This window comes from Lycium barbarum, chromosome 12 (genome assembly GCF_019175385.1).
Source record: "Lycium barbarum isolate Lr01 chromosome 12, ASM1917538v2, whole genome shotgun sequence".
In the NCBI taxonomy this organism is placed as follows: domain Eukaryota; kingdom Viridiplantae; phylum Streptophyta; class Magnoliopsida; order Solanales; family Solanaceae; genus Lycium; species Lycium barbarum.
The window spans coordinates 94,754,178-94,776,608 of record NC_083348.1 but is presented as its reverse complement, the minus strand read 5'-3'; the positions used below and the strand labels follow the sequence as shown (position 1 = coordinate 94,776,608).

Sequence of the window (22,431 nt, the reverse complement as noted above, 5' to 3'; positions counted from 1 at the left end):
GGTTTCAATTATACAACTATTTATTCCCTCCGTTCACTTTTACTTGTCTATTATTCCTAAAATAGATTTTCATTTTTACTTGACATTTTTCACATATCAAGATAAGACAAATTCTTTTTTCCTGTTTTGCCCTTAACATTAATTGCTCATTCCAAATCATTTTTCAAAACCAATACCATTATATATCAGTTAATATGAGCATCATGGTAAAATACACACTTTACTTATTATTTCTTAAATAACGTGAAAAGTCAAAAGTGAACGGAGGGGTAATTTGTTTCTTCATATTAGAACGAACAGCCAATTCCCAAGAAAGAGCAACTCCGAGAATCGTGACGGGATGGTAGCAGCGTCTCAAGATCATATGCATAACCTTCACTAGAAAAGAACATCAATTAATAATTCTTCTATTCCCTGATTAAAAAAATAATGTTCTTGAAATTATTAGTATAATTTTCCTATATGTTTTGTTTGTTTCCTAATAATTGGTTTTCCATCTTACTATTGCCACTTCTAAAATCGTTTGGCGTTGTTGAGAAGACATCTCATATTCACATATCCTCTACTCACCGTCCTCTTTTGCCGAAGATGAATCGATTAAGAGAATAATTTGTTTTTAGAAATTAGATGATTATTTAACAATCTCTGAGGGTTTAGTTTACTACTTTTCTGCGTATGTAAAAAATGTACTCCTAGTTTTTAAGATAAAGAAAGAGGGTGACACGTGTTGATGACTAATGTAAAATTTGTCAGTATAACAAAATCACTTCTAATAGAAATGTTCATATAATCAACAATAACTAATTTAAAAATGAGACATATATAGTTGATATATGATCGAAATTAAGAGGATCTTCTGAATTATTTTGATTCAAGATCTTTTTATCCGAGTTTCCTATAGAGATCCTCGTAGTTTCTGACTTCGATGTATTTTTATTTTTTTTCAATTTTCAGATATGCAGATAATGATTGGTGATTACTTCCATATTCCATATCGGATGACATCAACTGCTCTTTGCCAATTGCCACCGTCAAATTCAAAACAAAATCCTAATAAAGAAAATTCCTCATTCGCTAAATATGTGGAGTATAAAATAATTACAGCTATGTATGGCTGCAAAGTAAACCTTAGAATTGTACAGCTGTTTCTTTGTTTCTCTTCCTTGTGTTAATCTATAAGTACATCTAAGTCAAACACAAAATCTTCTTTCCCACTCCAACATTTTAGTATTAATTTTAATATGTGCAGGTCAAATCATATTTAATACAAAAAGATAACAGAAAGTTTAGGAAAAAGAAGAAGAATTAAATTCATAAGTTACAAACAAAGTCAAATAGATGAAAGTCAACTAGGGAAACTCAGAGATATACTTTACAAATTACAATTCATGAACCAGGATCAGAAGTGTTCTTCAGACTTTTTCAAAATTATGGTATATCAAGCATATCCTTATATTAAAATTAAAAAACATATCCTTCACTAGCAAATTCCTTTACTTGGGGCTGTTGCTTTTATTGCAAGGTGGGCAACCTGTTTTTCTTGATAATAAAGAGACTTCTTCTAGAATTTCTATGATTGTAGAAAATGATGGCCTTGTAGAAGGAACTGTACTGGTGCAGTCCTCTATTAACCTGCAAAGAATAACAGTATGCTGTCAATGTAGCTACAAAGTCCAATATTATAAAAATCATCTTCGAAAAACAAAAGCATTCGATTATTCATAGTTGCATGCCCTTAGAAGGGTAACATTAGATAAGAATCAAGATATTGTGCCTTTTGCATTCATGTAAATCTTGAAATAATGAATGCTTAGGAGCAGCAGTATTTCTGGCAGTACTATCATCTCAACATATACTGAGTTGTTCTAACCAGATAGTCTAGCATCACTAAAATTCTTATCAAAATGGATCCTGATGTCATTTCTTTCCTTTTTCAATAAGGTGAGAATGATTCTACACATACCATGAGTTAGCTAATTGACATATTCTTCATTTCATATGAATTACTTAGAAGCCACTAACTAGCTAACACATTCTCTGTACAAAAAGAGAGGGGAAAAAAAACTAACTAAAGAACATAGATGCTTAGACCAAATAGAATAGACAATATTGTAAAGAAAGAGAGCAAGATAGGGACCAAGGCGGATTACAGTATAAGAAGCAGTGGAAAGAGAAGAAATGGAAAGCTCGGATGTTCTGGTGATGTGGCTAGAACTACTTGCATACAAAGTTAGCTCAGTACAAGACAATCCTTTCGGGCATTAACAGAGTGATCGCTTGTAGATCAATTGCAGCTGGAGTAAGAGACATGTAATGGAGAAGTTAAAAAAAGCTTCACGATTGAGTGGATTGACTTACTGAAGAATTCTACTGGGGTATCGACCTGTATACAACTTTTTCTCCAAATCAATAGACTTGATATGCATGGGCTCAGAACTGGTCCTGTCAGTTATTTGTCTTCCTTCCAGCATCTGCAGCATTTCCACTGTTAGTACTGAATATTAATAGAAGCATATGTGATAACAGTCGAGTCAAGGTAAGAAGAAGTAAGCAGAAAGATGACTTACTCGATATTCAACGCAACAATTTTTCACTACAATGAACCAAAGAAAAAGTTCTACCAGTACAAGCGACAGCAAACTACCGCTATGTTGAGTTTACGCATCAAACAACATTAGATCATGCTCATTCCGTCACTATTTTTCCATTGGTTTGAGCTTTCACTGTGGGGAAAGAACTTCCATCTAACGAGAAACAAATTGGGCATACAACTGAAGGAAAGCTTATGCTAGAGACTATTTGGAATATAGAGGACCCAAACTCGTCCTCTTGATTACTGGAAACTCAAACTGAAATTCAGCTTAGTCTAATCCTAGGTATTGGGTAAATCCAGCTAGGTCCTTCTTCAGAATAAATAATTAAAGGTCCAGCTACCCTTTTCATGATGCATAAAAAAGGTTTATGATCATCCACTTCCCATCTTTAAGTAGTGGAGGGACTTCTTAAATACTTCAGCAAATGAGACTTAACGGTCTGATCAGTGTTCTCCAATGAATGTCACCAAGTTCTTTATAAAATAATTTTAAGTTCTCCGTAGTTTTTCAAGTTAGCCAATCTATATGATGCTCATCAAACTCGTAAAATGGTCAAGAATTAATGCCTGAACCAAGTAGCAGCATTGAGACCGAATAATAATAATGAGTGGAATTCTAAAGTTCAGCTAAAGTAACAATCCTTTGTTTCAATTTATCAATCTATCACCATTTTATGTGAATTTTGTTACTAGTTTTAAGAAGATCCAACAAATTCAAGGTAGTCCAAAAGTTGGATCGGTTTATGCATCACATGTTGATAATTGATGGACTGAAATATTTAAAGCTCAATTTTCTATAATGATTGTCGTTCAAATATCATCAATATGTGATAACTACATATATGCACTCCTTAAAAAAAAATCTGATTTTCTTCTATATACTAACACATACACACCGATAATCAAGGGATATGCCCGTGATCAATCAATGCCATATTGGAGAACTTTTCCCTCATTTGCATCTAAAAATTAGACAATCTTTTCTGAACTGCAGACGACAGACCAACATTCAATCACTTAAAGAAGCTCATTTATTAGGTTGAAAATTCAAACACCGTAATAGTAAACCAAAGAACTTGAGGAGAAGCTGGCCTATAGTCATAGCAGCCACCTCTTCAATCTAGTAAAATATGCTATTAACAAAAAGCAGTTAAGAGAAGAGAAGAGGATTATTTTCATATGCTGATACATATATGATAACAGAACTCCTTGAATGTACCTGGTAAAAGATGAGGCCAAATGAATAAATATCTTTGCTGATGTCATGACACAAATGGCTGATAAAGTTACATCCGTTGTTTACTTGGCCTGAAAAAGAAAGACATTCATTATAAGCTGCAGTATGTGACCCAAAATAAATGAATAAATAATTAGCAAGAACCAAAAGGTCGTCGTACAACAGTCTTGATTTGCATATATCTGATTATCCAATATTTGAACCCAATATTCACCAATCTTCAAGTGCCCACCTTCATCTAGTAACAAATTCCTGGACCAAATTAAGAAAAGACTTCAGCTTATCTAGATTATTTAGAAATTTCTTCATAAACTAAGCAAATTAGTTTTCATTTCAGCATATATCACTTTACTGACTTGTCACACAGATAGAAACAGCATAGTAAAGTGGGTTAAAATGCTTTCATAGGCTCACCAACAGTTGGCGTGTAGTCATCAACATATTCAAAGAAAAATGAACAGATACCCTACTTGCGCCATTCATTCAAATGAATGATGCATAAGTTAAAACCTTGACGTCAAACTGCATGTTAACTCAAAGTTCTACTGATAATTGGAATTCTTTAAGATAAAAGGCATTTTCATGTCCTCGATAATGGAATATTCTGGCAGTAAAACATGGACATACCTAAATGCTCTGAGTTATTTAGTAATAAACCAGTTGATCATTCAAGAGGCTAAAATACTTGAGCCAGCTTAGCAAGGCACATAATGCACAGATGCGAACAACCTACTGCTTTGACAATACTGTTACAAACAAAAAAACTCTCTAGAATCTGCTGCAGAAAATCATTGACAGACAAACTGAAAGAAATGAAGCACTCAGTTTTCTCTAACAACTATCTATTAAAGTGATTAAACACCAAGATACTGATACTAGAATAATCATAAGAATTCAGCACAAACCAAGATCTAAACTAAAAGTTAGTTATTTTCTCTGATCCTTGTTGGGTTTTGGGCTTTTTCCCTTTCTACGTGGATAAATAAATACCCAACTTGGTCCAGCCCACATATATTTTTCAGCCCATACATTAAAAGACCTATTAGGTCTGATTTGGGGGCAAGTAATAGAGTGATAGTGAGCAGCCTTTCAACCAAAAATTGAGAGAGAAAGTGCAGATTTTTTCTTCTTAAAAATCAGTTTGTGCAGCCAACTTGTTTTGTCGATTCCCGCTTCATTTCTTGTCCGATTGAGCTGATTTTTGGACGGCGTGTTCCTTTCATCTTAATCTTTGATTGGGAACTGACATAGGTGGATTTTAGTCGGTGAACAGTAGCTGCGTTTTTGGGTGACTTTCTCCCTATTTTCTCTTGTTTGATGGTTGTTCTTGTTGTTATTGTTGCTCCGCATTTGGCATTCATATTGTAGCCATTTTTGAGAACTTTGTAACTCTCTCATTTGATATAGTGGAGCTTTTGGACCCGTGGATGTTTCCTCTTCATCTTGAAGGGGTTTTACCACGTAAATTTGGTGTCTTTTGCAAATTGATTTATTTTGCTTGCTTTGCTATTTTGTTGTTGGTATAATTGCTGTCCGAATTTCCATTTGTGCTAGTGTATATTGTCTTCTCTTGGTTCAAATAGTGTGGGAAGTTTTTGACTTGGTATTTCTTCCGCTGTTACCTCGTCGTGCAATTTGGTTATTGCTTGTTTCTTCCCAACAAAGTGGTATCAGAGCTTGTGGTTGTATTTGGTTGTGTTGATCGTCTATTTGAATGATGAAAGCAAATATGAGCAAGATGGTTTGTTTAAATGGTAGTAATTATCATATTTGGAAAAAGCAAGATGAAAGATCTTCTATTTGTCAAGAAATTGCATTTACCTGTGTGCGCTTCTAAGAAACCCGAGTCTATTGAAGATGAGGATTAGGAATTTGAGCACTTACAGGTTTGTGGCTATATTAGGCAATGAGTTAAAGATAATGTTCAAAATCATATTGTGAATGAGACAAATGCTAAAAGCTTGTGGGAAAAGCTCGAGACACTTTATGCTTCGAAGACTGGCAATAATAAGTTGTTTCTAATGAAACAATTGATGAATATTAGATACAAAGAGAGCAGTTCTATTTCTGATCATATAAATGATTTTCAGGGTGTCCTTGATCAGCTATCTGGAATGGGTGTCAAGTTTGATGAAGAAATACAAGGACTTTGGCTTCTTAATACTTTGCTAGACTCTTGGGAAACCCTTAGAGTCTCTTTGACTAATTCTGCTCCCAGTGATGGTGTAACTATGGAATATGCTAAGAGTGGTGTTTTGAATGAAGAGATGAGAAGAAGATCTCAAGCTTCGTCTTCTTCAGCTTCACACTCTGATGTTTTGGTTATCGAAGACAGAGGGAGAAGCAATTTCAGAGGTCAAAATGATAGAGGTAAAAGTAGAAGCAAGTCAAGATCCTCCAGGTACAAGAATCTTACATGTGACTATTGTCACTTGAAAGGGCACATTAAGAAACATTGCTACAAGTTTAAGAGAGACTAGAAAAAAGAAAAAGAAAGAAGGCGATAATGAAAATCGTGTTGCTATTGTTGCTGAAAATGATCTTCTTGTTGCTTGTGGTAAAAATGATATCAATCTTGTTTGTGATGAGTCTACCTGGTTTGTGGATTTAGGTGCCACTTCTCATGTCACGCCAAAGAAGAAATTATTTTCTTCTTATACTCCAGGTAATTTTGGAATGTTACGAATGGGCAATGATAGTGAGGTTAAGGTATTTGGTATTGGCACAGTTTGCTTGAAAAGTAAGAATAGTTCGAGGTTGGTTCTTAACAATGTCAAGCATGCTCCAGATGTTCGTCTGAATTTAATTTCTGTAAGAAAGCTTGATGATGAGGGTTATGATCAAACCGTTGGTGGTGGCCAGTGGAAGCTTCTTCGAGGTTCGATGGTTATGGCTCGAGGTTACAAGATATCTGACTTGTACTTATTTCAGGGCTCCATTTGTGGTGACTCAATAAATTTGGTGGAGAATGATACTTCATCAGAGTTATGGCATAGAAGGCTGCGTCATATGAGCGAGAAGGGGATTGACAACTTGGCTAAGAAGAATTTGTTTTCTGGAGTGAAACAAGCAAAGTTAATGAGATGTGTTCATTGCTTAGCCGGAAAACAGAAAAAAGTTTCCTTTCAAAGTCATTCGCCTTCAAGAAAGCATGATTTACTGGAGTTGGTACATTCTGATTTGTGTGGTCCTTTTAAAGTAAGCTCTCGTGGTGGTGCACTTTACTTTGTGACTTTTATTGATGATCACTCTCGCAAACTCTGGCTGTTTTATCCCAACAACTGATATCAGAGCCAATGGTTTGGTGGGATGAGTATGAAGAAGGCGGAGTGTGGTGTGGGGCCCGACTCACTGCCTTTGCCCGTCTATGAGCCGGTTTATGACCTTTACCCGTAGCTTTGAAGACGCATTCACAGCCTTTGGGATTCGGTGACCGTAAATACTCTGACGATATGGGTGGCACACAGACATGTTGAATCTTTGACCCGTGGTGTGATAATGAGCCACGTGGAACTTAGTTCGAGGGGGAGATTTTTGGGTGTGCGAACAAAGTACCACATTGGTAGCTGAAAAGAAAAAGGAGCTACTTATAAGGAGTTGGATACTCTTAATGATGTGAGGCCTTTTGGGAAAAACCGTGCGAGCTTGGCCCAAAGCGGACAATATCACATCATGTTAAGAGTATCTTTGGGCCGTTTACACCAACAATCCTATGATTGGAAAGCGGACTCAGCTACAATTCAAAAAAATAGAAGATAATAAAGAAAAATAGAAATGAGATTTTAATAAGGTAAAATCGAATAAACATACTTCGGATGCAAGTTACTGTGAACGATAGGCAAGGGCTTGTGCCGATGGATGTAATTCATTCCCCTGTGTTCCACATGAGCACTAATGTGATTTGTTCTTCACAAAATAAAACAAAATCAACCTAACATAAAAGAAGTGAAATGTTGTACCTAGCAATGTCGAGTGCATAACGCAAAGCGGTTGGGGGGTCAAGACGCTTTCTTAAAATATCTTGCAAGTTTCCCTGACATACAAGAGAAAACAGAATAAGAAAATCATGTTTAGGATATCAAGTACCAGTTGTAGCAAATTACTGAAAGATCTTGGGTTTTCGTTTCTGAAGATCAATGTTTAAGCTTAATACAGAGTCTTAAGTCCTATAACAATTAGCATACACTTATTTAAGTATCATATTTCGCTTCTATATCATTATTGAAATTGAATAACAATGTCATTCCTAACTAGAGATCATCATGTTTATTGGCATTAATTAGGTGGCCTCCTACAATAAAAACATCTAAACTGTTTCTGTCAATATTATTGATGGTAAAAAACCAACATACTTTTGGCAAATACTCTGTGATCAAGATCATTTCGTCACCATGCACAATTGATCCAAGAAACTGTAAAATATTTGGATGTCGAAGTTCCCTCAGTAAAGTATTAACCTTTGCAGAAAACACCCTGCGGCAAGTATATTGAAAATAGTTAAAGGAAGAATTAATCCAGAAAGCCTTTTTAGATCATTAAAATAGTACCAAAAAAATAATTGAATGCCTTTTGATTGCTGTTTTGACCACCCATGTTCCACGCCATTTGACCTTTTCAGACTCCCCAAATAAGCCCTGTAAAATAAACAAAAGCCTAAGTTCCTTCAAAGCTAAATGCTAAGTAAAAGAAACAGCCCTTCTTCTGATAGAATTCTCGTTTCTATACGCTTGACACTTGTTTATCTAGAGGATAAATATAGTTGTACATTCTATTGGAAAGTTTCCTTGAAGATACTGAGCACCGTGATATTTCAAGCTTTGGAATACCCAATTAATACCTGCTCAATCATTGATGAGTGCTGCATATTAAGTTCAGATATGTCAATATTCACTTCAATTGAATCCCCTTCATGCCGAACAGTCTGCATGTCATAGAATTCAACTTATCATATCAAAATACATTTCTTACAAAGATTAATTAGCAAAAACAATAGAGAGGAGTAAATGGAAACTGCAGTTTCATGTGTAAATTCTGATGTTCATTAATTTACTGCAGACTGCACCAATAGGCTTGGAACTTTTATGAGTGCAAACTTATGCTTTTTAGCTTAACTGGTGCTTTGTGTCCTTTTATTTGGAATTAAATTCAAATTTATTCCCAATGTTGTTGCCCTCAATTCATCTATAATGCATTTTCAACATGAACCATGACGACTTACCAAAGGATTATCACTGTTGGAATCCTTGCCACCACAGACCTCAAGGATCCTGCATATGTCACGGTGCCCGTACAATTTTGCATCTGTTAAGGGCTTAACAGCACCAATTGAAAGGGAAATAATGATGGTCAATTCCTCATCATATCATGTTATAACTGAAAAGCGTATACTTTCAAAAGCATAGTTTAAGTTCTATGCATTTTAGCGTAAAAACATATCTATACAATCAGGTCACTTATAAGGTAATTACAAGTAAATCTATATGATAAGCATCAAGTAATTATTTGTTAAAAATGGTAACTAACCTACTTTCATAGAGTCTCACCGCATTAAAAGTTCTTGCACTATAAGGGGTCATTTGGTTGCTGGTTAGGAGCTAATTTATTCATGTTTTTAATCTTGCATAAATAATACAGTACCATGTTTGGTAGCATTCTTTTGCTATGTATAAAATTCAACACATCTAATACGGTATTTGGTTTGCAATTTAGAAATCAATACATGTACTATAAGTTATGAGGGAATCGATGTAAAATAGAAGATGGAACAACAAATACATGAATGACTAAATCCTGCATAAAATAATACTACTATATACTTGGATCACTAATACCTGCCTCTCTAACCAACAACCAAACGACCCCTAAGTTTTATGTTCAACATATAGTATGAATGCGGTTACAGTATCACTAATATATTCAAGTACTCACAGTACGGCGCCACCTATCTTTGAGATTAACATCAGCCTTATAAGCCAAAAGAAGCTCAACAATAGAGGCGTGGCCTTCACTGGCAGCAAGATGGAGGGCAGTTCTTTTATCATAGTCCTGCACATTGGGAGAAATACCCTGCCTCAACATCTGGTTAAGACCAACTCTGTCACCCCTTGATGCGAAACTCAAGAAGGTGCCTATCATCTGCATGTCTATACGCCCATCTGAAGAATCTTTATGCCGCATTAATATTAATGGACTCTCCATATCTCAAGAATTTAAGTTTCAACACTGTGTGAGGAAATGTAACATAAAGAAAGACGTTTCTTGTCATGGTGATGTTGTCGAAGAAATGGATTTTGGGTTTTCACGAAGTTTGCTTAGTTCTTGTATATTCTTCGACCCCACCCTCCGGTCCAGATTCCTCAATCCAAGATTCTTAAGATTCTTCTTCATTTTGGTGTTTTCGATTCCTAATATCCAAACTGAGGCGTGCACGACTTATTTCTTGTACAGTCAAATCTCTTTACTGGTGCAGGTGCACGTATACATATCAGACCTCATTTTACTGTTATAAATTAAAATATTTAAATAATTTTTTTTCCTGCACTATTATGTTACAATCGAAAACTATATACTTATTAATTTTAAAATCATTAATATCCCATTAATTAAAAATAGAAAAGACTAATAAATTACTAATAAATTCATAGCTAGTTGTACTTTACTGATAAAGAATTAAATTTTAAGGAACATATGCATTTAAAATTAATTAAGAATTTAAATAATTAAAGTTTGACGTTAGAATTCTACAATTACTTGTGCAATAATCTCTTTATTAGTGTAAGTTTCAAGGATCGAAAGTGTTGCATCAAAACTCCATATAAGTGGTAGCATCCATTGCTTGATTGGTGTTATGAGATGAGATTTGGGCTATAAGTGATGATACACTACCAACATCCTCACAAGTTCTAAATTTTCACTATTAACATTGGGGTTGTCATATGTAGATAGAATTTCGGTATTTCTCCAACACGATATTTGAGCATGACTGTTATAAAGAGGTAATTTTATAAAGAGTATACCGCTATAATGAATGTCACTGCTTTTATAGATAGAATGTTGTTATAGATAAGTAAAATATAACATGAAAATCAGTTCAGGAGAAAATCAAGCCTTTATAGTGAAATGGTGTTATAACAAATAGCAATCATAGAGAGGTTTGACTGTACTTGCTTAATAGCAGTTGCTCCGTTCGTTTTACTTGGCCAGTGTATTAAAAATATATTTTCACTTTTACTATACTAAAAATATATTTTCACTTTTACTTGTCATTTTCAGCTTATCAAGAGAAAAATATATTTTTCTCATTTTTTATTTTTAACATTAATTACTTGTTGCCCAGATCACTTCTCAAGACGTAAAACTAAACATCAATTAATATGAATATTGTGGTAAACAGTAAACACATAGGAGTATCGATTTTTATTAAGGTAAACGCAGGGAGTAGTCCTTTTGTTGAGTAAATTCACCTGTGGTCATAATGTAAGAGATCTTCACTAGAAAATAAAGAATTAACTACTAATAATTAAAGGATTACAAAATACAAGTGCACAAATTTCTTCGAATTTCTGTTTTTCTTCTTTGTTTATCAAATAATCTGTCCAAGCAGGGTGATAGGAACCTATATACCAACTATAGTAAACAAATTACAATGATCTAATTAATTTTTTACTTAATATATATATTACATATTCTTGACAAGTTGAAAATGCCATATGATTGGACTGCCGGTGGACTTCCTCTCCACCCAAATGCCAGTTGGGGTCGTTTGGTAGAAGGTATAAGTTAGGATATTCCAACACTAATTTTTATACCATATTTGGTAGAGATAAATTTATACCTTGTATCAAATATGGTACAAAAATTAGTGTTGGGATATCTCAGCTTATACCTTCTTATTCCACTTATATTGGGATAAATTAGTCCCGAGATTACAATTTCGACTATCTATGAAATGACCCCTTACTGTTTTTTATCCCCTGCTATACATATTGTATACTCCCTCCATTTCAATTTATATGAACCCATTTGATTAAGCACGACATTTAAGAAAGAGGAAAGACTTTTGAAACTTGTGGTTCAAAATAAGCCTTGAAAATTTGTGTGGCTGTAAATCATTCATAAAGTGAATTTATTTTCAAATTAGAAAAAAAGTAATTCATTTTGACACGAACTAAAAAGGAAATACATTCAAACAAATTGAAACAGAGAATCCTTTCCTAAACATCAAATCATGATGTATCAATCGCGTAATAGAAATTATTTCGTACATATTTATTAAAAATTAATAGATGTGGTCCACAAAAAGCTATTTGAAATTGTGTAACACTAATTATTTGTGGTCCTATTAGTAGCATCCCATCCAAATAAATGAGAGAGTGTGAAAATGAAACATTGTGGTCCGTCATATATTGAACAGCTAAATATGAATATATTTTTCCACAAAATATAAATATAATGTTACATTAATGTAATAGTAATCTATAAGGAAAAACGTATGGTAGGAGAACATGCATAGGGTCAATATTAATGTATTTTCTCACAGAATATAAATAAAAGATATATAAGGTAAAACATAAAAAATAATGTTAATGCAAGTGGGTAAAAATCATTTTCACCCCCAACTTTACTTCAAAAATCAAACTTCCCTCTCAACTATGAAAAATAAACATTCTCTCCCTTTTTTCCTAGGCACTGTCTATTTGACCCTTGGCATTTTCAATGCTCCATCTATGTAATACCTTTCTATATTATATAAAATTTATTTATTTTAACCTAGATATTTATACATTTTTATTTAAATTCATATTATAAGTAGAATGATCCATTTATGGATTTATCACAAAATCAAATATTACTTTTTATGATTTATGGATTTTAATATTACATGCATTAAGTGTGTATATATATACACACACACAACACAAATTACCGTTTATTTTTGCACACACACAAATATGCATGTGTGTATATGTATAGTTAAGTTTCACTTCTCTCTTATTCTCTATTGTCAATATATAAACGAGTTTTGATTGTCATTAATGGAATATTTTAAATTATGAATTAAAATTCATTTGTGATAAAAATAGATAGTTTTAAGGAATTTGTTATAGAATATAACTCTATTTTTCTTAATTATTTTACATTACATTCATTGAAATATATTTATAAAATTATTTTTACATGTTATTAGTAAAAGAAAATTCTTATGCTTCTCATTTATTTCATTATAGGATGACATTAAGTTATATACTCAACTAGTGTTTCTCACTTTTCTTTTCTGTCTCGAAAATAAAATATTTTTTTTTATAGACAATTTGTTACATAGATTAAAGAGATAAAGAAATCATGATTTTAAAAAGTAAAAGAAAAAAAGAAAAGTAGATAATCTAAGGGTAAAATAGGAATTTTAAAAAGTTGAGGCGGGGGGAGGGGGATTTGATTTTTAAAGTAAAGTTGGGGAGTGAAAACGATTTTCACCCTAATGCAAATTGGCAATAAGGAAATCTTGAAATATTAATTCAAAGTCACAGTCCGATCAATAATTCAATTGTTTATCACGCAAATCAACAAACGTACGATCGATTAAGACCCAATTGCCAAACTAATCAAAGGATCTTTGTCTTACGTTTGCTATGGTGTTGAAATCTTTTATGCGTAGCTCCACAAACTACAAATTTTCATAATAAGGTATTCCTATCATGTTTCACGTGAGCAACAATATCTGAAACCATACCCTCATGATAATAGCTGGCATGCGTTCTTACAATTAAATTAGACGATGAAAGCAATTTAATATGTTGATCTTGATAGGCGATAGCCAAGTAATAAAGTTTGTGATTATATATGTATTGGTATGTCTGGTGGTGTGAAAAGGATGAAATAACAACGAAATGATCTTGTATATCCATTTTACCAATATAATTAGGAGTAAAAAATTCTTATAATAATCAGTAGGAACTCATTAATATTTCTACGTAGTACGGAAATATCCATCAAATCTACAGTATTTTGTTTATGGTTGCATATCTTTTACAGGGTAAGAAGAGGTCCATTACAGTAGCCATTAAAGTAATCAAATTCGAACTCGTGACACTGCCAGTTTGAATTGTAACACATTTTAATTAACTACTCTTTTCGTTCTAATTTATGTGAAGGTGTTTGACTCGATACGAAATTTAAGAATGAAAGGAAGGTTTTTCAAACTTGTGATTCAAAATAAGTCGTAGATATTTATATGGCTATAAATCATCTATTAGAGTAAAATGTAAAGTTTAAAGTTAAATTGTTATTGTACTAAATACAGAAAATTATCATTTTCTGTGGACTAACTAAAAAGAAATGAATATCACATAAATTGGGTCGAAGGGGACTATTAAGTAATTAATCCTCTCGAGGATCATTAAAGTTAGCGCCAACTGACCATACAACAAAATTTCACGGCATACAACTTATTTGAAGTAATTGATGATTGCCTTCTTATGTAAACACCAAGTTGATTCACGAGCATAGTGATTAGTTTAATTATTATGATGAGAAAGGGAATCTATTTCCCATCCTATGAAGTTCACAAAAAGACATTTTTGTAGTGAACCTAATTAGATTGACTAGTTTTTTTTTTTCTTTTTTGCCAATGAACTTCTGTGGTCAATCTCCTATAAATGTAGCATGATTCTCTAGCTTTGGAAATTATCCCAGTCTTCGACTCACAAATTAAAGGCTCAAATATCCTCCATACAAAACTAAAAATAGCAAGTATGGATAACCAGAAAATTCACATGAATGGAGGTGATGGCCCTAAGAGCTACGCTAAAAATTCTGAATTCCAGGTGATATAATTATCTTGTATGTTAAATCGAGGATTAGGTTCGCGATGATGTATTAACAAAGTAGGATCATATTGATAGTATAAATGCACAGTTAATGCATCTAAATAAGTTCACCAGTAGAGGCGGTGCTAAAGCAGTTCTTAGGGGTTCAATTGAATCCATTCAAATCATGAATATGCATGCACAAAAAATTTGAATGGTATATAATTCATCGTATATAATTAGTCTGACCGTAGTGATTCTGGATTTTGAATTCGAGCTTTTTTTTTTTTTTTTTTTTTTTTTGCAGAAACAACTAGTTGGATATTCGAAGAAATTAATCGATGAGTTGATTGACCAGCAGCTTGATGTGGGAATAAACCCTCATTTTGATCCTTGTAACCCATTTCGTATTGCAGATTTTGGGTGCTCTATCGGACGAAACACCTATCTTGCTGCTCAAAATATAATTGAAGCAGTGGAACAAAAGTATAAGTCTAATGAAGAAGACCAAGAGAACCCTCAATTAGTACCAGAATTCCTTATGTTCTTTAATGATCTAGTCCAAAACGATTTCAACACCCTTTTCAATTACATAGATAGCAACAAACCAAACTACTTCATTGCAGGAGTCCCAGGTACTTATAGTATTTAGGTTTTTTAATTTATTTATATGTAGAATAAAAGTCAAACCCCCTGTAGGATTGTTAAACGTAATTATGTACGCAAGGCAACGTAAATGGAGTATAAAACGGTAGATAGTCTAGTTCGGTCGATAAAAAGTTGACATACTAACTAGAAAACATGTCATTACTAGAAAACAAATAGCCTTTAGTGAGGAAAAATACGATAACTAAAAGTCCTAGTCAGATTGCTATTAGTCAAATAAGATTGAAAGAAAATTAACCCTCACCGGTAGTTAAAAGCATAGTTATTATACGTATACGATTTGATTTCAATTCGGTCGTTAAAAAAGTTTATGATTTCCAAATTGAAATGCTAATGCACCCATGTTGGGTGTTAGTTCATGATACCGCATTGTGGTCGTTAAAAAACTTTAAGTGACATCATTATACCTCCTTCTAGCGATCGAAGATTCCATCGTTGATTGTCATTAATGACGACAAAAAGTTAGTCATTATAAGTGCTGTTAGTGAATTTTCCCTTCACTAATTTTTATATGTTACTTTTAGTATAGTTTAAGTTATATAGACTGCTAGTGTAGGAAAATTTTACACCATTTTATGTTTTATTTCGAGACTACAAATTTCATATTTTAAAAAGGATTATATGTAGATATTATATGTGTGATATGATAAGTAAAAGTTTTTTACTGACGATATATATAACTTATATTGCTTTTCTAACAAGTATTTGTAAGGCCAAACATCCTAATCTACTATGTCTAGGTTCTTTCCATGGAAGAGTATTTCCAAAGGCTTTCCTACACTTTGCCCACAGCTCTACGGCACTACTATATCTGTCAAGGATTCCCGAAAAGGTCATGGATAGAAAGTCAGCAGCATGGAACAAGGGAAGAATTCATTACAGTTGCAGTGGGGCAGCAAAAGAAGTAGAGGCAGCATATTCAAATCAGTTCAGAAAAGATGTAGAATCCTTTTTGGACGCAAGGGCTGAAGAGCTGGTTCCAGGAGGATTAATGGTGATCATAACTCTTGGTCTTCTTGAGGGAGTGCTTGCTTCTGAGTGTGCCATGGGGGTCACTTTCAGCATTATTGGATCTTGCCTACATGATATGGCCAACATGGTAATTATTTAACCACCTAATTAATTAATTAAGATATCCTCCTCCGAACCCCACAGAGAAAATGAAAGAAAGATAGTTTAAGAGACAAATGATCGATCAAACTACTTGCTACGGTATAAAATAAATATTTAAGAGCTTATTTGAAGAGTTTAAGTTTTAGGTATATGTGGTGTAAAAAGTACTACACAATAAAGTCATTTATAAGGTAATTCGATCTAGGTAAATCTTTATAATAAATATTTATTGATAATATGTTAAAATGGTAACTAATTTGATGTCACAAAGTTAAAATCTACAAAATATTGTAAAACATTTACACTGCCATGTAACATAATCTTCTTTGCACCCAAGGGTGTAGTCTAAGTTGCCAATGAAGTAGGATGAAACAATCAGGGGTTCAAATACTAGCCGAGAAAAAAAAAAGTTAGGTGATTTTGTTCATTTACTTAAGCCTTGATCAAGCTTTCCTATCTTTCCTATTTCCCCAACCACGTAGACTGCTGTATTTCTGCATCGTTTTCCTATCTTTTCTTTTTATTTAATGCAAATCCTTTTCTTGAATTTCAGACCACGCTATCCTTCTTTTATGTCAAGCTTCTATCAGTATGCTTTTGAATCGCAGAATTACTCCACACGGGGAGGGTAACAAATAATTGATGAAATAGTTGAGGTGTGCATAAGTTAATCCAGTGTACCACCGTTATCCGAAAAAAAAAAAAAAAAAAAAAAAGAGAACAGGAAACTTAAGATCCTTATTTGACATAACTACAGAGTTCAATTCGAAGTTCATGTCTCTCGATTGTTCTTGCAAATTCAATCCATGGAACTTGAACTAATCGAAAGCTAAAATGATGGAACTTCCATTGCAGGGCACTGTATCTGAAGAAAAGTTGGACTCTTTCAACCTTCCATACTATTACACATCTCAAATGGAATTGGAAACACTGATAAAGGCACATGGATGCTTTGACATCGCAAGGTTTGAGAAGCTTCCTTCTCCACTGAGGCAAGTTGTACATGATGTCCAAACTGTAATCTTATCTATACGAGTAGTGACAGAGGCACTATTTGAGCAACACTTCGGGAAAGACATTACTGAGGAATTGTTTCGACGTTGCGCTGAAAAGTTTGAATCACATCCAGTTATATACGATGATAAATATCGAACAGAGGCCAGCTACTTTGTGTTTCTCAAGCGTAAAACCAAAACATCCAAATCAGGAACCTACGTTGGTTCTTAAAACTTATCATGTGCCTCAACACTTTGTTATTGTGCACCTGTTTGCAAAGGCGAATCCAAGACATAGAGTCGGGGCATTCAGAAAGCGTGTGATCGTGTTGTATTTGTGAATTTTAATTTTTTTCTGCATATGGCATAAATAGTTCGAGGGGAGAACAATGAGCTCAGTTAAACATATGATCATATCGGATTTTACTGAGGCTTTGCTATAAAATATATATATATATATATATATATATATATATATATATATATATATATATATATATATATATATATATATATATATAAAGAAGAAAAAAAAAAGAAAGAAGAAGCTCAGTTAAACTGACAGAATCTGCCTTTGCTCGTCTGTCTAATGAAGGAAGACAACCCCCTCTGGAGTTGAAATTTTATATGGTAATTCCAACTTTTCTGGAAATAAAAACAGAAAACTAAACTGCTGCAAGAGGATGTTCATGACCAAACTGAGTATGTAATGTTTGGAGAAACTGTGATATAAGGACATGGAAACCAGATATTGACTTGACTTCCACCAAAGCAAAACCAAAGATCCGTTAATAAAATGACGATTAAGTAAATTTCCTACAAATTTTGGGCGCAACCCTAAACAGATAGATAAAGGAGGATTGAGATATCCTCATTCGTCCCAAAAATTACTAGAGGTTCTAGACTTTGTATATAAATCATAGATGTATCAAGTTCATTATTTGGCAGGCAGAAAAGGTCAAAACACATTGATCCATAGTATTGAAGAGCATCATGGAAAAGAAGCAATGAGCTTCTAACATCCTGTAACTCATTTCAAATCAACTTAGCTAGAAAACTACGAGGAGAAGAGAATTAAACCAATGCTTAGTGTAGACTAAATTATAAGAACTAAAAAGCCGTTTGAGCATCTCCAGTCTCTCTACCATTTAATGAGCTATCTATCCAAATAGGAAAAACAAAACAAAAGGAGAAACAAGAAACTGCAGCTAAATAATCAACTAGCTGACTCCTTTGCTATCTTCTCAGCCTTAGCAATGACTTCTTCTATACCCCCAACCATGTAGAACGATTGCTCTGATAGGTCATCATATTTCCCATCCAGGACACCCTGCACAGAATGAAAATCCAAATGAAAATGTAGTTTAAAGTTATATACAGAATGAATTTCTGCTCAATGAAGACAATAGCAGATGATGGTTAAATTTCAGCAGAAGAATGAAGTGGATACACATATTTGTTCCTACAATGATACATCATGAGAGCGGTGAATCAGTAAGAAAGTAGCTCTTCGTTACCTGAAAACTTTGGATGCTCTCTTTCAACTCCACATACTTTCCAGGGGCACCAGTAAATACTTCTGCAACGTGGAAAGGCTGGCTCAAGAACCTCTGAATTTTACGTGCACGAGCAACAGTTAATTTGTCATCTTCACTCAGTTCATCCATTCCCAGAATGGCAATAATATCCTGGAGATTCTTGTAGTTCTGGAGAACCTTTTGTACACCTCGTGCAGTGTTGTAATGATCTTCACCTAGGATGTGAGGAGAAAGCATACGGGACGTAGAATCTAAAGGATCCACCGCAGGATAAATACCAAGCTCAGAAATCTGCATAGGGAGAAAAGGAATGTTGTAAATAAAAATAGGGTGAAAGTGTTTTTCTGAAACATAATTGCCAATATAAGAAAATAACCTGCCGAGACAACACAGTTGTAGCATCAAGGTGAGCAAAGGTGGTAGCAGGGGCTGGATCAGTCAAATCATCAGCAGGCACATAGATAGCTTGGACTGATGTGATAGAACCCTTCTTGGTCGTAGTAATCCTCTCTTGAAGCCCTCCAAGATCTGTAGCCAAAGTTGGCTGGTAACCGACGGCAGAGGGAATACGACCGAGCAGAGCAGACACCTCAGAGTTGGCCTAGAGCAGTCATAGCGAAAGAGGGAAAGAATGAGAAATCATTTTACCAAAGTTTAAGCAATTAAAAAAGAAAAATATAATTAAGGAATGTGAAAAGATAGCTCACTTGAGTGAAGCGAAAAATATTGTCAATGAAAAGGAGCACATCTTGTCCTTCAGCATCTCGGAAGTGTTCGGCAACTGTCAGCCCAGTGAGCCCAACACGAGCACGAGCACCAGGAGGTTCATTCATCTGACCATATACCAACGCACATTTGCTTTCACCCTGAGAATAAATGTACATACAAAATCAGCCAATTGCAAGAAATGTCTGGCACTATGTATAGAAAAGCAAATGTTATCTATAGAGACCTGCTTGTCACCAAGCTTAATAACACCACTCTCAATCATTTCTCTGTACAAATCGTTACCCTCCCGAGTACGTTCACCAACACCAGCAAACACTGAGAAACCACCTGAGGACAAGAAGCAAACATAAAACCAAAATTAACTTAAAAAAAGAGAATACATGAAGATTCTTTTTTTTACTCCTAGTGACACTAGTAACAAACCATGAGCCTTCGCAACGTTGTTAATAAGCTCCATAATAAGCACTGTCTTTCCAACACCTGCACCACCAAAAAGTCCAATCTTTCCACCTCTTTGATACGGAGCTAGTAGATCCACCACCTGTCATCAAAAGCAGCTAAATCATACTACCAGAGACAGTAGACAACAACATGATTTATGCATTCAACAGCAAATGATTTGTATATCGTCTTCCAAAAGAATTTCCACATGAAAATATATACTTAGTAAATTACACAGGCTAATCATATATTTGCTATTCCTGTTTTGTTTCCACCAAAAGTATAGAGATACGACAGATGACTTGAAACTGTAAGATTGCGATGTGTTGAGCTCCTAATATACAAATAAGTATCACATGCCTTGATTCCAGTCACAAGGATCTGTTGCTCAGTTGCTTGCTCAACAAAAGATGGAGCTTCACGGTGAATCGGGAGAAAATGTTCCGTTTCTGTAGATCCACAGCATCTCAATCAAGCAAGCATTAAAAAGAAAAGGCTCATCAAATCAAGATGAAAAATGAAATAGGAAAAAGCAAAGCTACATATCACATATTTTTAGTACCATTAACAGCAAAACAAATGATTTTAGCTAATGGGCAGATTCTTACTTATATCACCCCTTTCATCAATGGGCTCTCCAATGACATTCATAATACGACCAAGTGTATCCCTGCCAACAGGCACCTGCCATTGCAAAACCAAGATTAGAAGGATTACAAGCGCACCAAACTAGCAAACATACTCTTCAGAGAAAAAGACCCTATATGATCCTGAAATAAAATAAATACGGGGATAAAAATCCTTTTTAAAGACACATACAGACCGATAAGTATCACAAAAGACCACAGTTTTATGGTCAACTAATTGAGAGACAATATATAGTAACCTAAGTGACTAATGGTATGATAAGTGTAACATTTTTCCCAATGTTTAGAGTATTTCGAAAAATCCACACAAATCGATACCCAAATCACATCTATCCGACACGGGTACTTCAAGGAAGATTCCCATTTTGGCCATAGATTTTGGAAACTCTTTTTCAAAAAAATTGAAAACATTGTTTGTCCATGGAATTTGATCAGCTTTTGAAAAAAAATTGAAACTGGTTTGGACCAATTTTTGGGTGAAATTTTTCTTCCACTCACAAAACTTCAAATTTTTTCCTAGTAAAATTCATGTCCAAACACAACTTCAAGTTCCAAAAACTAGCAGTAGTACTTTTTTCAACACAAGTTCAAAAACTCTTTTTTTCAAGTTCCACAAATTCTATGGCCAAACGCTAGCTAAGGATCCTGTGTAACGAAATATAGCTTGTAAATAAAATGCATAGAAAGTAATAAGCGAGATAATGAAGTTACTGTGATAGGTGATCCAGTATTGAGGACTCTTTGACCACGCACAAGCCCTTCGGTACCATCCATAGCAATAGTCCTAACCATATTTTCTCCCAAATGTTGAGCTACCTCAAGTACCAGTCTAATATCATTATCCAACACCTCTAACGCCGTCAAAATAGGCGGCAGCCCTTCATCAAACCGAACATCCACAACAGCACCGATCACCTGACATACACTCCCAATTGCACCGGCGCCGGTGTACTGATCGGTGACCTTACCGCCGGTATCCTTAACCGTCGGAGGAACATATTTTTTCTGTGGTGGCGCTGCCGCCTTCGCCGCCGCAGCGGTGGCGTAGTTGACGGCGCGGTGGAGAAGGTGGCCGGCAGGGGAAGGGCGGTGAATAGGGCTTAATTTTGAGGAGGAGTGACGTAAGGATGAGCGGAGCATGGAGGAGAGGAACCTTCTAGAAGCCATTAGTGTGATCAGAGTGACAAACTCGGTGCAGGTGATATTACATTTGTACGTGTGAGTGATGAAGTGAATAAAAGAGAGTGATCAGTTTGAAGAGGAACGGTTTATTCTGCTGAGACCTCGTTCAAACAATGTTGGAGCACCACGTGTTCGTATCATTGGCTGTTTATTCGCCGCTCTTTTTGTTCTTTTCAGTTTAGCCGCGAGAAAATGACCCGCTACATTTGAGATGTAAGTTTAAAATAGTTCCGTAAGTATACACACAACTATTTTGATCCTTTAAGTTCACGGGCACCGCTAAATAGCAGTATAATTTATGTTGTTACGTTGACGGAAACAACGGAAAAAGAGATTTAACCAGAAACACCGAGACAACCCATCAAATCCTCAAATAGCATAAATTGTACCTCAAAAAAATTACCCCTAACCCTAAAAATAGTACAATAACAACAACAATTCAGTGAAATCCCACATCGTGAGGTCTGGAGTAACCCTAAAAATAG

The 22,431-nt window shown here is 34.6% G+C and overlaps 3 protein-coding genes across 4 annotated transcripts; 1 reads left to right on the top strand and 2 right to left on the bottom strand.

Annotated features, from left to right (window-relative positions):
* Positions 1 to 1,305: 1,305 nt before the first annotated feature.
* LOC132623793 (integrin-linked protein kinase 1-like) lies at positions 1,306 to 10,251 on the bottom strand. Of its 2 annotated transcripts, XM_060338606.1 has the most exons (11): positions 9,759 to 10,250; positions 9,049 to 9,141; positions 8,668 to 8,751; positions 8,397 to 8,464; positions 8,183 to 8,303; positions 7,790 to 7,863; positions 7,641 to 7,703; positions 3,991 to 4,082; positions 3,813 to 3,901; positions 2,359 to 2,471; positions 1,306 to 1,632 (listed from the first exon to the last, which is right to left on the bottom strand). In XM_060338606.1, the coding sequence occupies exons 1-11, from the start codon at positions 10,026 to 10,028 to the stop codon at positions 1,494 to 1,496; spliced, it is 1,206 nt and encodes a 401-aa protein (XP_060194589.1). In that variant the 5' UTR covers positions 10,029 to 10,250; the 3' UTR covers positions 1,306 to 1,493. The 2 variants fall into 2 exon arrangements, with proteins under 2 accessions (XP_060194589.1, XP_060194590.1); XM_060338607.1 differs by lacking the exon at positions 9,049 to 9,141 and having other exon boundaries at positions 9,759 to 10,251.
* A 4,086-nt stretch (positions 10,252 to 14,337) lies between these two features.
* On the top strand, positions 14,338 to 17,854 carry LOC132624847 (loganic acid O-methyltransferase-like). The gene is made up of 4 exons (XM_060339579.1): positions 14,338 to 14,653; positions 14,943 to 15,270; positions 16,042 to 16,400; positions 17,270 to 17,854. Exons 1-4 carry the CDS (start codon positions 14,582 to 14,584, stop codon positions 17,639 to 17,641), a joined length of 1,131 nt encoding a protein of 376 aa, XP_060195562.1. The 5' UTR covers positions 14,338 to 14,581; the 3' UTR covers positions 17,642 to 17,854.
* A 511-nt stretch (positions 17,855 to 18,365) lies between these two features.
* LOC132622841 (ATP synthase subunit beta, mitochondrial) lies at positions 18,366 to 22,167 on the bottom strand. The gene is made up of 9 exons (XM_060337510.1): positions 21,476 to 22,167; positions 20,726 to 20,801; positions 20,478 to 20,566; positions 20,100 to 20,217; positions 19,900 to 20,003; positions 19,655 to 19,813; positions 19,324 to 19,548; positions 18,927 to 19,238; positions 18,366 to 18,739 (listed from the first exon to the last, which is right to left on the bottom strand). Exons 1-9 carry the CDS (start codon positions 21,929 to 21,931, stop codon positions 18,626 to 18,628), a joined length of 1,653 nt encoding a protein of 550 aa, XP_060193493.1. The 5' UTR covers positions 21,932 to 22,167; the 3' UTR covers positions 18,366 to 18,625.
* Between the last annotated feature and the right edge of the window lie 264 nt (positions 22,168 to 22,431).